Source organism: Rhinolophus sinicus, chromosome 1 (genome assembly GCF_057876585.1).
Source record: "Rhinolophus sinicus isolate RSI-liver-muscle chromosome 1, RSI-T2T, whole genome shotgun sequence".
NCBI classification, from domain to species: domain Eukaryota; kingdom Metazoa; phylum Chordata; class Mammalia; order Chiroptera; family Rhinolophidae; genus Rhinolophus; species Rhinolophus sinicus.
The window spans coordinates 113040152-113055204 of NC_142501.1; the positions used below are offsets into that span (position 1 = coordinate 113040152).

At 40.2% G+C, this 15053-nt stretch overlaps 1 protein-coding gene across 1 annotated transcript; it reads right to left on the reverse strand.

Annotated features, from left to right (window-relative positions):
• Positions 1–284: 284 nt before the first annotated feature.
• Positions 285–14426, reverse strand: LOC148759194 (uncharacterized). The gene is made up of 6 exons (XM_088793599.1): positions 13824–14426; positions 10232–10346; positions 9896–10069; positions 4178–4284; positions 2730–2867; positions 285–408 (listed from the first exon to the last, which is right to left on the reverse strand). The coding sequence occupies exons 1-6, from the start codon at positions 14057–14059 to the stop codon at positions 285–287; spliced, it is 894 nt and encodes a 297-aa protein (XP_088649725.1). The 5' UTR covers positions 14060–14426.
• Between the last annotated feature and the right edge of the window lie 627 nt (positions 14427–15053).

A 15053-nucleotide genomic window follows, 5' to 3' on the forward strand; every position in this document is an offset into this window, starting at 1 on the left:
CCAACTTGTTGCAAGGTGATTATAGAAGAAACATACAACATACTGATTTAAAAATCATTTTTCGTATTTACACAAATATCATATGGGATTGTAGGGGTCATGACTAGATAAATGACTTTCTTTTCACACAATACGCTCTCAGATTTTAAATACCGACAATTCACTTTTATAATAATTCTGAATACTAGACTATTAAGAAAGACATTAACTAAGAAAGAAAAAATATACATGCAATATACACATTTTGCTTTAACAGCTCTTTCAATAGCAAAACTTTCTTAGTCTTACTGTATGTCTGGTAGGACCACAAAGTATACTTCACTATTAGGAGTCTTACCTCGACTGTTATTGTCAGAAGACTTTTTCCATCTCCTCTCTTTTTTGCAATCAGAAATTAGTTTGGCGTCGCTATGTGTAAAAGAGGTGATAATATTACTGTGGTATAACTGACAGGAACACATTTATCAAAACATGGAATTCTTAGAGTATTTCAGGTAATGTCTGAGCTAATATAAAAACTTGAATTATCCCATACGCTTCAATTTTGTAAGTTCTACAGACAAACAAAGAAAAAACAACTCATAGACACAGACAACAGTTCAGTGGCTGTCAGAGAGTAAGTGGAAGAGGGGATAGATAGTAGAAAAGGGTAAAGGGGGTCAAATACATGGTGACAGAAGGAGAACTGACTCTGGGTGGTCAACACACAATGTGATATACAGACAATATATTAAAGAATTGGACATTTGAAACCTATGTAATTTTACTAACCGTTGTCACCCCTATCAACTTAAGTTAATAAAACAACAACATGATAAGTTGTACAAAATTTTTCTTAAGCATGTGATTAAAGAAGACAAAAAAGCAAGGTGAACCAGTCATGGTGAGGGCAGAATAGTTCAGTCAGTTAATTAGAATTAGCAGGGGCAAGTGGCGAGAACTGAGAAATCCTAGTTCCATAGTCCACAAAATCCATTGTCGGAGAAGTCACTGCTGTTAGGCTCAGAGTTTTCCTCTACAAACCAAGCAGCTCACTGCCTTATTTTACAGGTTGTCACAGGATCAAATAGATAATACAACAAAATGGAAGGCAATGGAGTAAGTTTTTTTGAGCTTTAGTTTTTGAAATTGTTTTGGAATTCCAAATAAATCTAATGTGTGCTTTTCATAGGTTCTATTTAACATTCAAATGCTGCAGTTTACAGAAAATGTTTTAAATGTTGGTTATTAGCTACTCTTTCTTTGTGGTTTGTAATTCAGTACATCTCAGCTATTATGTAATTTGTAATTAAAGGCATTTAGAAATATGTTACCTCAATAAGTCAGATAACATAGTTGCCCCCTATTATCGTAGCTAATCACACCAGTGGCAGAAAACGTATAGAAGTCAAGACCTGGCTTGGACTACTTCTGTCTCATGACTACCTCCTGAAACTCTGAACTATCAGATCTTTCTAACCTTCCTAGGCATCCCCAGTTGACTTGGAAGATACAACACATGCACATTCATGAGGCATGGAAGGGGTGCAGCTAGTCTAACACCAAGTAACCTCCTTTAGATCCAGAGCTTCCTGTTTACTGGCTTCCATGTCAGGCAAAACTTTAAATATTCTGAAACTTGAGGGAGAGTCAAGTCACTTGACAGATTTTCATTATTTTGGAAAACAGATCACTGAGCCTCATCTTAACTAAGGAATCACAGGCAAGTTAGTGCCTGCTACTGTGGGAAAGGCGTTACGGGACCTTCCAGGACCTAAGGAAAGATACTCCATGGGATAGCAAGTGGCCTTGGCGTACAGATCTGGTAACAAAGGAGAAAGGAAAGTCTGATCTTTTCCTGCAGCATTACTGGCACCTCTCTGACAGCTCAGAATGTTCCAACTAACATGTGCTAGCAGAAGACAAAACAAGACACTCAAAAGGGTAAGTCATCATGAGGTCTGGGCTAAGATGTGGGCCCCGCATAGTTTTGTTTTTCAGGGTTGGGGAAGGGTGTGTGTGGCTAAAGCTAGAAGTCCAAGCTCCCGGGACAGGGTGCTGGTGCTCTGGAATAGGGGCTGAGAATGTAAACAAACACATGCGTGTCAAGTAAAAAATATCGTCACTTGGAAGTCCAAGTGTGGAAAACCACGAACACCGAGGACTCGGGATCAGCAAGGGCACCTGGGAGCACAGGTAGTCATGACGACAGGACCCATTGCTACAGCAAGCCTGCAGCAACACAATCAATGGAAACCAATGAATGACCAGAATGACCTTCGTTCCCTCTCCATCTGACTTGTGAAAGAGGATGGTCCCCCTTGGACTTAGGGAACACTTTGGCTTCTTAAAAATTTCAAGGGGGAGAGCATAGCCGATAGCCTCCAGAAAATAGAGAATTTCCTGCTAAACTGTACATTTTACACCCCCAAATAACCAGTTGAAAAAGTCAGAGAAGAGACATTATTGGTACCTGACACACAGGGGTTATGCTTGGAATGAAATGGAGAATGTTGGGATCCCTAGAGATAAAGGTCTTCAAAGTTCTGGGATAAGGAATCTGTCCCTTTGCTACGTCTTCCACGTCTGACCGTTTGTTTGGTTTCTGGCTGAGGATGTCTACTAACTCACTGCCATGCCCCCACTGCCTGAACCCAGTTATGAAGTCTCACCTGTTACCTAAGAAGTAACAGTTAAAGTATTTGGAAGTTCAGTTTTGTGATAATTAGCATGTCAATGTAAACACTTACTCCTTCAAACCTTTAGATAAAGCGTATTCTTCTGCAGTGAATCCACTGTCATCTTGAGCAAAGACATCTGCACCTGCCTGAAGCAGCAGCCGGACTGTATTTGAGGATTTAGCCTTTACAGCAAGCATGAGGGCTGTTCTGAAATAACAGACAACAACTTCACCCTTAGGAACTGTAAGTTACCTAAACAGCAACATTGAGAGACTCTACCGAGTTCAATATATTGCTTATCTGTATAGAATTGACCATTTACATGCTTAAGTGTTCATCTTTGTAAATTATGTCCAAAGCTAAAATGAAGGCACATGAAAACAACAAAAACAAAAAGCCTCTTGCCCCACTTGGGTACTACCTAGAAGTTGCTAATTTAAAGTTCTTTAATAGACAAGTCACTCTGCTGAGGTCACTTATCTGAAGTAGGTGAAGATTTCAATGAAGAATTTCCCGTTTCTTCCTTAGTCTTATATACGTTACATCCAAAGTCAGCTAGAAGTCAGGTAAATTAAAGCTAGTTGGCAGGCTCAAAACAATAGTATTAATAATAATTCTAGCAATCATTGTCATCATTGAAGTTAATGGTGCGCATAAGCACGTGCTGGGCACCGAATTACACGCCAGGTCGTGACACACGACCATCCTCGAAGGAGATATGATTTTCCTCGTTTCCACATCGGGAAACATGTTTGGTGATGACAGTAATGTTCCCATGGTCACACACGTGACACGTAGGAAAGCTGAGCATTGAACCCAGTCCTGAGTGAACTGAAAGCCCATCTCTTTTTTTATCACCCATCCATGACTTGTTTCATTAAAGAAGAAGTTTATTCAGTTAATGTTGTCTTTCTCCCTTCTACTCATACCAATTAAAAATGATAAAACAAAAACACATCAAAATAGACTAGAAATAAAAAAGGATAAAAACGGAGGAATATCTGGTAGTAGCAATTCACAGTCACTTAGGGAAATCCCTATAACATCAGCATTCCTTGAAGAAAACAATTTCAAGCAGAGTCATCCAAACAACAAAATCAACTCCTATTTACCTTTAACGTGCATCTTTTAAGGAAAACTGAATACACGGCAGAGGTTAAAAAAACTGTCAGAGAGACTAAATCCCATATTGTATCATAAACTAAGTTAGACTCCATACTATACAAAACTAGTAAAATTACAGTGAAAACCCTTTAGCTAATATAATACCATGTGACCCCAAACTGCAATGACAAATGACATCAGTCGATATCATAAAGGAATATGAATCCTGCAGGATACGGTTCTTCCAGTTCACCAGTCAGAATAATTGCTTTTCTACCTAACGGACGATGTGCTGATATTTTTCACTTTGTAATCATAGGTTAATCCTCTTGTTATTAATCTTTCTGACTTGAGCAACTGTTACCGCTCTAAAACAGTTCTAAGTTTAAAACCAAAAGAACAAACCACTGTACCTTTTCCACTTATCAACTGCATGTATGTTTGCATGTCTCTCGAGTAAAAACTCCACCATTTCCTGGCTCTTCAGATGCACAGCAAATAAAAGTGGTGTAAAATCAAACTGTAAAACAGAAAACATTTTACAGCTTAAAAACTACATAGTTCTACATCAAATTTGAAAACTCATAAAAGATCCTCTAAACTTGAACATACACTAGAGAAAGTAAATACAAAGTAGCCCTCTGTGCTGTCATCTGCGGCTCTTCCCTTTAAAATATCCTCCTTCTTCCTCTCCAACGGATGAACTTCCACCTCATTATCCAGAACTCCCCTCAAACACTGACAGCCCTGGTTCCAAAATCTTTGCTCCTATCACAGTCTCTACCGCACTGCACTGCAGTGATTTCATCGTTCCCATCTGAACCCGGAGCTTTTGGAGGGCAGGGGCTATTCTTCATCCCTGTGTCTCCAAGCTCGAAATCATAGACGTAAATGCTTTAAGTCGTTTTATTGAATTGAAAACCTAAATAATTGTTTCTGGGGCAGTGTTTGTTACATTGTATTCCAAAGAATACGTACTTTACCAGAAATTAACTACTGTGGCCCAGTAGGAAGATTCCAGAAAGAGCACCTGTGTTTGAGAAGTATTATAAAGCTGTGCTTTATATGGCTATTACTAAAGAAGTGTTTCAGGTTGCTTATTCCCGATTTGACAATACTTTTCTGTGGCAAACATTAACGTTTGAAATATCATGGAATTTCAGGGATATAGTTTGGAGAGCTTTCCAACAGAGGTGAAGGTTTTCTGCAGCTTATGCAAACATGCTTGCTTCACTTCTATCCATGTTCTCAGGATCCCAGATGTCAACTTCAGGCTCTCCTGCTCCAAAAGGGTCACTAAAGAAATGGACTCTAAATTAAAAAGAGTTAGGCTTCAAATGACCTTTGATTGTTTATCGCTAAATGGTCCATGGGTTTTCTCCCATTATAAGATGATGGGTTTTTATCTGGGCTGTTGGTAAGCTCAATGTGAAATTTCATTCTCAGTTACGATGATAATCTTGGGACCCCAATGCCTATCTACTTTTTGAAAAAAATCTGTTTTCATTCTGGGTCTATTTTAATTGCTACTTAAAATTATTTTACGGCTCAGGCAAAATATAACTCCGAAATAAAATATCATGGCTTATCAGTTAACGTTTTAATACTGATCTTTTAGCATCATGAAAGCGACTAAATCACTTGCAGTTTTAAGGAACCCTGTTGAGGAGGAAGATAGAATGCTGACTGGAATATGCATGACACCTACAACTATAGCCATCACTGACCTCATAAGACTTAAAGCCATTTCCATGGGTATGATCATTTATAGGACGTATAATGAAAAAGGAAGGTTTTTTTCTTTTTCTTTTTGTTTTTTTAAAAGAAAAACAACTTAGGAATTCTAGCTTGAAAAACTTACTCTCATTCTAAGGAGATTAACATAGAACACATATAATAAATCAACATGGACTGTCTTGAAAATCTTGAAATGTTTATCAAAATACTCTGTACAAGAGGAATCGCACACTCCAGTGCTTCCGGAGGCAAAGAAGGGGACCCAAGTAAGTGAAGAACCCAGGTGGGGACAGCAGCACTCTGGGGAACACATGTCTCATAGAAGAGGCGCAGCCTCGCCACAGGACACCCACTGTAGTCAGGGCTCAAGGGGACCAGGCTGGATTCGTTAAGAGAAGCTTGACAGCGTTGTTTCTCATCGGTCCCCAAACTCTCGATGTTGGCTCAACATAGGGGGGCAAACTAAACATATCGAGGAGCCACAACTAGTCTATGGCCCACTTGGGATTTTTTATCTGCCTTTTCCAAATGTTTGTGTATAATGTGAATATTTGTATGTAAAATCTTTCCGTTTTTTAGTATCATAAGCTTCATTAAAAAACTGGGCCCCAACATGCAACAAAACTGTCATTTAGACTCATTACACCCACTTCAAGAATTTTTCCCATTCTTATTCAAACCATAATCTATCTGTATTCATTTTTCAGATTGTTAATCCAATGGATAATTACATTAGAGGACTGCTGACACTAAATTATTGACACTTCCCATCTGTATTGCTACTAACTTCATGGGATTTCATGTTTAAACCTACCATCGTGATTATGCCACGGCTCTATGAATTTCCCAGACATACTGAGAGAGTTTATCACACACTTTCGATCACTGCAGCATCATTTACGGTGGCCAAGAAACGGAAACAACCACACTGTCCTTCAATAGATGGCTGGATAAAGAAGATGTGGTATGTATACACTAAGGCATACTGCTGTGCCATACAACAAATGAAATGCTGCCATTTGGGACAACACGCATGGATCATGACATTATTATGCTGTGCAACACAAATCGGACAGAAAAAGTCGAGGACCATACGACTTCACTCATATGAGGGATAGGAAACTGAAAGCAACAGATGAACAAGACAAAGAAACAAAAACTCATAGACACAGACAACAGTTGAGTGCTTACCAGAACGTAAGGGGGGACAGTGGATAGTAGAGGAGGGTAAGGGGGGTCAAATATACTGTGAAGGCAGGAGAACTGACTCTGGGTGGTGAGCACATAATATGACATATAGATGACGCATTATAGAAATGTTCATTGCAGCTTTGTTTACGGTGGCCAAGACATGCAAACAACCAAAATGTCCTTCGATAGATGAATGGATGAAGAAGTTGTGGTATATATACACAATGGAATACTATTCGGCAGTAAGAAAAGATGATATAGGAACATCTGTGACAACATGGATGGATCTTGAGAGTGTAATGCTGAGCGAAATAAGTCAGACAGAAAAAGCAGAGAACCATGTGATTTCACTGATATGTGGTATATAAACCAAAAAGAACAAGACAAACAAATGAGAAACAGAATCTCATAGACACAGACAATGGTTTGGTGGTTGCCAGAGTATAAGGGGGGTGGGGGTGGGGGGTGGGAGATGAGGGTAAGGGGGATCAAATATATGGTGATGGAAGGAGAACTGACTCTGGGTGATGAACACACAATGGGATTTATAGATGATGTAATACAGAATTGTACACCTGAAATCTATGTAATTTTACTAACAATTGTCACCCCAATAAATTTAATAAAAAAATAAATAAATAAAAAAGAAATGTACACTTGAAACCTATTTAAATACAATAACCACTGTCATCCCAATAAATTTAACTAAAAAACAAAGAAAAGAAAACTGGAGATTTACAGAACAACAGGCAAAAAAGTAGGCTCACAATTTCCTATTACTGCAGGAAACCCTGCTTGCAGTAAGCATTTGTTGATCTAACAAGCGGAGCACAAACAAACATGCAAAATTCTTAAAGGGCCCGATTCTGCGCATTAGGAGACCACCCATCAGCAAATTTCTGAAGATTCTCTGAGCGCCAGTGAATGACTGATGGCTGAAAGGAAAAAGGTGTTCTTTTTTAAGCCAGTAGATACCGCCAATGATATTTCCTTCCACTTCTCGAGCCCAGAGGTACAGACAGTTCAAAAGTCAGGCGAAGAGTGTTGGGAAGGAGAGAGCTGAAGGGTAATCACCTCCCAAACTCCACCTCTTCTAGAGATATTTAAGTATCTGAGATTTGCGAATTGATATATTGCACTAGTAGTTCTTCACCAAGAGTTGTATCCGAATCTCAGGGAAATATTTCTAAATAACACATGTCCAGGCCTTATTAGCTTTACTCAGTCAAAACCTTCAGGGAAGAGCCTAGCTTGTGAATGATTGTAAATGTTTTTAAAGTTCCTAGGGTGACTTTGATTTGCCAGCACAATTCTAGCTGAGAACTAGTCCAGTAGACGATCACTTCAGTCTCTTCTCTCGCCTATGTCACCAATTTCCTCTGACATTGAGGATTAGGCCAAATAAAAGTGGAAGAGACATGTCACTTATGAAAAGCACACTTAATTTCCTGGGTAGGAGAGGAAACGGGATTAATAACTCAAAATGCAACTTGATTTCATTAAAGCTAAACTCCTTTCTTCTCATGGGACAGTCTAGATTTCACAGCAGAGTTTAGACTCTTACCTAGGTGGCTCTTTCTGCCAGAACAGGATGATATGTCACTTAATTATCTGTCCTTCCCTCGTTTCCCACTTAATTGCCACCTGTTCACTGTAATTTGGAGGATTCGGAGCCTTCCTAGAAGTGGTCTCGGGGGAGTTTAAAACTCACTGACTCTCTCTCCCAAGCTAAGGATTATTATCCCCCAAAACTGCAGAGGACCTTGACTAAGCATATAAACCGAAGGAAAACAAAAATAAAAAAACACTTTTTATTAATTAAATTTATTGGGGTGACATTGGTTAGTAGTTGGTTGCAAGTGTCATTTCTATAATACATCATCTGTATATTGCATTGTGTGTTCACCACCAGAGTCAGTTCTCCTTCCATCACCATATATTTGACCCTTTTTCCTCATCTGTCACCCCTCCCCTCTCTACCCTCTGGTAAATATCGAACTGTTGTCTGTGTCCATGAGTTTTTGAAAAATCTCTTCTTGTTATTTCCTCTCAATAGTTCAATTTCCAAATTCCCCTGCATATTTCTCATAGTTATTTCCTTTCCCTTTCCTTTTTCCCTCTCAGGCTTTGGCCAATGGGAGCTAAATAGCTTTATATAAATCACTTGTTTATAAATAGCAACTTGTCAAGAGCAGGAAGATTTCAATGATATTGTAAAATGCTTTTGTTCGTTTGAGTTTTAAGGAGAAGCCGATTTCAAAGGCAAATTGTGCTTTCCTGCATTGTTTTGCATTAATTGGAAAACAACTCGGACGTGAAAAAACACTTAAAAAAGGAAGTGTTGCCTCTAACAAGTTGTGTTTTCACAAGTAATTTGTCACAAGTGCATAAAGGAGAGCTGTGCCCTCTACTGCTACTTTAGAGGTATGATCATGTAAAGTAAAATTTTAGAAAATTGAGTTCCAACTGTTTGCATTCAGGGGACGCTTGAGCTTCCAAAGATGTAAAATTGACCCTTCCTGTGTCAACCAAGGGCATTCCTGCTGGGGTTGCATTGGCGAGCGGTGATGTACGTCCAGGAACAAAAAGGGGTGAATGCAACCCCATCACCTGCTCCCTCTGTACGACAACCCGCCCAGCGTCTCCACGAGGCTGAGCAGGAGCCCCACTCCGAGGTGGAGACCCCAAGGGGGACCATGGCTGGCAGAGTGGCTAGGAGCACAGGTGGATGCCCCGGCTGGATGTCCAAACGTGACTGGCCCTCCTGCCCCAATCTTCAGAACCCCCGAGGCCTGGGCTGCTCAGGGCCTGTGTCCTGCTGCTTCCCCTCCCCACCTGCATATCGCCAGCTCCCCGGCCGGGACCCAAGTTCCACCCTTCCTCCCACCCACCCCCAGGAGCACCCATCTCCTAGGCCCTGCCCTGTAGCAGCCACCCCCACATACTTCCAGCCCACCAGGTCTTCAGTCCTCGGTGGGCTCTGAGCCTTGCACCCACTCCCACGCAGTAACAGGACTGTTACAGGCCAGAGCTGGGCCCTTTCTGTGGCCAACCCATTTCCCCTTCCTGACTTGGCTTTGACTTGTTTCTGTGGCGACAGGGCCTGATGTACAGCATGCAGTATATATCGACTAGAAATAAAATGCTTGTGGCTGAAACACATGTATTATAAATATTGTATAAATACATCTGTGGATCTATACCTCATTGGTTGCTTCTATATCTGCCTGGTGTTGCAGGAGCTGTTCAGCTATCGCGGTGTTGTGCCCCATGGCCGCATAGTGGAGAGCCGTGTTGCTACGGAAGTCCTTCATATGTGGGTCCGCTCCGTGTTTTAGTAGGATTGTTGCACACTCCTCTTCCTGGCTCTCCACGGCCTGTCAGGATTACGTCATTAAATAAACGGTAAATTATGGGAATTCAAAGTAAGCATTCCACAAGTTTCCACAATTAGGTATAGTTAATTGAGAGAAATTCATTTTTATTCTAAATAATTAAACCAAATCCATCTCCTGTTGACAGAGCTGGCTACCACATACCTTCATGAGAGCTGTCTTGTTTCTGTTGTCACCGACATTCATCTGGCATTTCTTCTCTGCTAGAAGAGTCACCACTTCCAGACGGCCAAAGGCGCAGGCCAAATGGAGAGCAGTCCTATGAGGGTGAGAGGACATTTAGGACATTACAGGGCACCGTCTCAAACATGCAGTTCTGCATGCAATTGTAAACATGACACACTACTCCAATGCCTTCAGAACCAACACGGAGTTTTCTTCTGCACAAAGGACAACATTCACGAGCTCTTGTTACTCGCCACACTAATGAAAGAGCAGCCTAAGCGACTACCGAGAGCATGCCCTGGGGAATCAGCTCAACTCGGGTTTGATCCTAACTTAACTCTACCACTTAATAGCTGTCCCTTAGCCTTTGTGTGCCTCCATTTCCTCATCAACAAATGGGGATAAAAATAGTACTTAACATCACAGGGCACTGTTGTTGGCTTAAATGGGAATCTATGCAAAGTGTTTACTTAGGTTCCTAGCACAAAACACACACTCAATAACTGTTTGGTAATATTATCCGAATTATTACCATCACTACTACTTTACAAGACAACATTTCAATTAAGTAAAATGATATCATTCTACCTACTTTGCAGCTGTGTTTTAAGGATTAAGAAAGAACACTGCATTGCAGTGGTTCTAAGATGCTTCTTTTCTCATATTTTAACACCTCTGACACTGGAAGGCAATGCATAATTCAGAATGCCTTGAAAGTATAGTTGGCAGCATTTAAATAATTTCTTACTGGTACTTACAAGAACGGGCATCCTACCACCCGTGGTGCCTGACGTGAAGTGAAATAATGGAAACGCACCAGACCTTCCGCAGTTCTCCTCGTAAGTTGGCATCTAAATAAATGTTCGTTCTTAAGAGCATCACGGGGAAAGAGGACTAAAATCACAAAGTAATTCTTGTTTTGATTTTCAAGAAACTTGACGCCAAAGGAGACTCAGGAGTCAAGTGACTAGGGATGGCTCATTTCATTGACTGTGGAGATTCAAAGATTATATGAAAATCGGATGATTTCCAATGATCAATATTCATATTTAATACTATTGCACACTAGCTGAACAGCAAATTTGGTCACTGTTCACAACGTCCTAACTGCAGAAATCCTTTTGTTTGAAATGGGGGAGGAAAAGCTTCAATTGAGATTAGGTACAAATACTTCCATTTACAATTTTTCATTTCACTCCTACTGGGCAACATAAAGTTTTTAAGGATGAAAAGGGCCTGAGAGATAGATTCTGAGAGTCCTGGGTAGACTGTGTCTGCTCCGTAACAGTTATTCAGTGTATATTTGATGAATAAATGGATTGAAAGAATGGATAACTATAGCTGGAGATTTCAACATTTGTAAACAACATTTTTATAGTAAAGCAGTACTTCTGCAATAGTAATAATCACTTATATGTGCTTTTTTGATCTCCACAAAGACAGAACCAAAATGATTAATCAAAGATCATTTAATATTATAGGTAATGAAGCACTATGTAATAAAAAAAAAACTAAGTGTGTACAGAAATATAGATACATGAACTTCTACAGGCACAGATAAAAAGACTGCCTTTACTTCTGAAGAGGCTAAAAGTTGCCAAAAATACCAATCTTTAAAAAAAATATATTAAAAAATAGAAGTGAGAAATTGTTTTAATCTGAACAAGATTCATATACCTGGGAATAATGAAATATTACCTGGGATTACTTTATTAATAATAAACCATTACTAGAATTTCTGTATATGTTCAGTGTAGAGATCAGATTTTTTTAAAAAGAAAACGTCACAGTACAAATACTCAGATATCAAGTTTGCACATATTTTGGGCTAAAATAATATCGTAGTCCGTGTGTGTGTATAATCAAAGGAATGCTTTTCTCCTTTTCCGAGCTACCAGAGTACATCTTTGCACGTGAGCATGTATGTATCATCCATACCACCTTCAACGGTCTCAGGTAATTCCATCCTACGGATGCACTGCAATTTATTTACGAAATCCCTTGATGTGAGTTCTTCACAATACATTGATATTGTAAGCAGTGCTGAGAAAAACAAATTGTATGTGATTTATCTAATTATTTCATAAAGATATTTTAGTACTTGGAATTGATGCGTAAAGGGAACACACATTTTTAAATGTGGTACTTATCACCAACTGCCCGTTTGAAAAGTCAGAAGCAACTTAAACTTGAAGCAGCAGTACAAGTACCATGGCTCCTCATCTTCTCAACCTTGGAGGATGGAAAAGAAGTTGTCATCTCTCTTTCAACTTGAATTCCTTTTCTCACCTGGGACACTAAGTATTGGTCACTTACAGATACACAGAAAGAACTTGGTCCCATTCAAAATTCGAGTGCGTTTTTTCTGTTGATTTCAGACACTTCTCTATAAAACGAAGATACACTTTTCCCTGATATACTTATGCCGTACATAATTTGCAAGTACATTTTCTTTTATTTTGTTAATATTATTTTCTGATATACAGAGACTACTGATTTCTTATATTGCTCAACCAACCTTCTGAACTCTTGCTTTTCAAGTCTTCGCCAACATAAAAAAATGTATAAATAGGCATTTCTGTTTTCTTCTGGTACGTTCCTCATTTCGTATATTTATAAGTTTTTATCTATAGTACACCTGGAACTTATTTTTGTGATATGAAAATCTAACGAATTTTCTCCAAATACTTAACAGGTATTTCTCCATCATTCATGAGTAATTCATCTTTTCTACTAACGTGAAATGCCGTCACTATCAAGCTCTAACATCCTACCTATATTAGGGTGTTTGGGCATTTTCAGCTATATTCCAATCATTTATCTCTCTTTTCAGCTCTTAGTAAAGAAATTGTGGCAATAGAGCACCTGTTGACACCTAGAAGGGCAAATCTTTGTCTACTGTACAAAACGATTCTTAATGTCATCACCACAATCAAAGAGACAGCACGTGCAACCCAAACTTGTAAAGCCCTGAGAGTTTAGCCGGCTTATGTAAAACTGATACCTAGAGGAAGAGCACACACGGGGAGAAAACGAGTCTTCCTAGGCAAGCCCACAGCATGTGCCCCTGGAAGCTTCCCTTCTAAGGCCCCTCAGTGAACACCGTACATACCTGGGTGGACACTGATAGAAAACGGATACTGGGTTTTAGCTGAAGAATTTTTAGCCCACAAGTTGATCTACTATGGGAATTCGTTTTCTCATTAAGCACTTTTCTATAGTATTTAACAATATGGTCTAAAACTGTGGACATCAAAAATAAAATGCTGCATATACTTTTCATTTCTATTATTGATATTTAGTTAAATCGCTTTAACATTGTCAGTAAAGTGCTCTATAAGGGGAATTATGAGTGACGGGTCCTTGAGATTTTGTTCCTGGTGCTCACAAAGTCGGCCTGGGCACTGGCACCCGGGTAAGGTCCCCACCCGCGAGGGAACACAGCACAGCGCCCTGGGTGACAGGAGGGCTGAGCTCCACCTGGATGAGCCTGGGCCGCTGAGCCCTTCTGCCAGGTCCCCCAGCCTCCTCCAGGCCCGCCCGTGCCCACTGGCCTCGCAGGCCCTCTCACCTCTTCTGCTTGTCTCTGTCATTCAATCTCTCTGGATGGCGCGAGAGAAGCCTCTTCACTTCTGATACGTCGCCCCTGCAGGCAGCTTTGTGGATTTTGGGGAGATCTCTGTCTTGGATGTGGTACCCGGACCGCAAGGAGACACCATCTCCAGTCCAAGGCTGCCTGCCAAGACCATCGCTCTGTGATCTCTTTCCGAAAACCTTCCGAAGCCCGAAGCCAATAACCTTCTTCATGGCCAAGCCTAAGGGCTTCAGAACCTCCTCAGCACTTCTTACGCTTTTTTTCTCCCGAGCCCAACCAACAGCAGACTCTAGAGCAGCCAACTCCCTGTCGCCACACTATCCCAGCAGGGCAGTTAGAAGTTTGGAATCTCTCAGCCCAGAGAATGGCTGTAACCAAGCAACGGTGCACGGGTCAGAGACTGATGTCACTGCGCATGCGCACAGAAGCCCCGTGGCTGAGGTCAAGGGTACCCAGAGCGCTCGTGCAAGGCCCAGGTGTCTCAAGTTTCAGAGATTGCTCGTGGGCAGCGCTGAGTTCCATTCTGACCTTGGTGGGCGTTGGCCCAGTCTTTTGCTGGGTGGTCTGAGCAAAATGAAATAGGACAGTTCATTTCCTGAATTAAGAAAGCAGAGATGTAACAGGCAGAGAACTTGGGAGAAGCAAAAACCATAAATGAGAGAAGGGAAAAAAACAACTTTATGTACCCTAAACTGAAATCCAATAATCTCGATTTATAAAACAGACAAGCATTTAAAAGCTTGATTCCCAGAGATAACTCTTCTGTATTTTGAAATGTTTTACTTTCAACCTCAATATCTATCACCTTAGACCCAAAAATCTACTTAAAAAAATTGGAGTATACTTTGTACTTATCTGCTTTGTGAATAAGGCCTGTGGAACTAGAAATCTCTTTCTCTTTTCAGTATATATGTCAAGAAAGAAAGGAAATTTGCTCCTTTTGCCTCAGGATTTCACCAATTTATTCAGTCTAGAATGGCCAGAAAAGATCCACCTTTCCAATCCTTTTAGTTGGTATTATATTCACTTGTCAATTTGTGACGACTGGACCAGTAGTATTATAGCCGATGTTTGATTTTCAAACACTTTTTTAAAAACCCATCTTAAATTTGTCACTTAAATCCTTCAACTGTCTTTCCAAACGTGAGTTCGCATTAAGTTAATCGGTTCATAACTAACCACACTGCTGACTGTTCATTTTTGGCA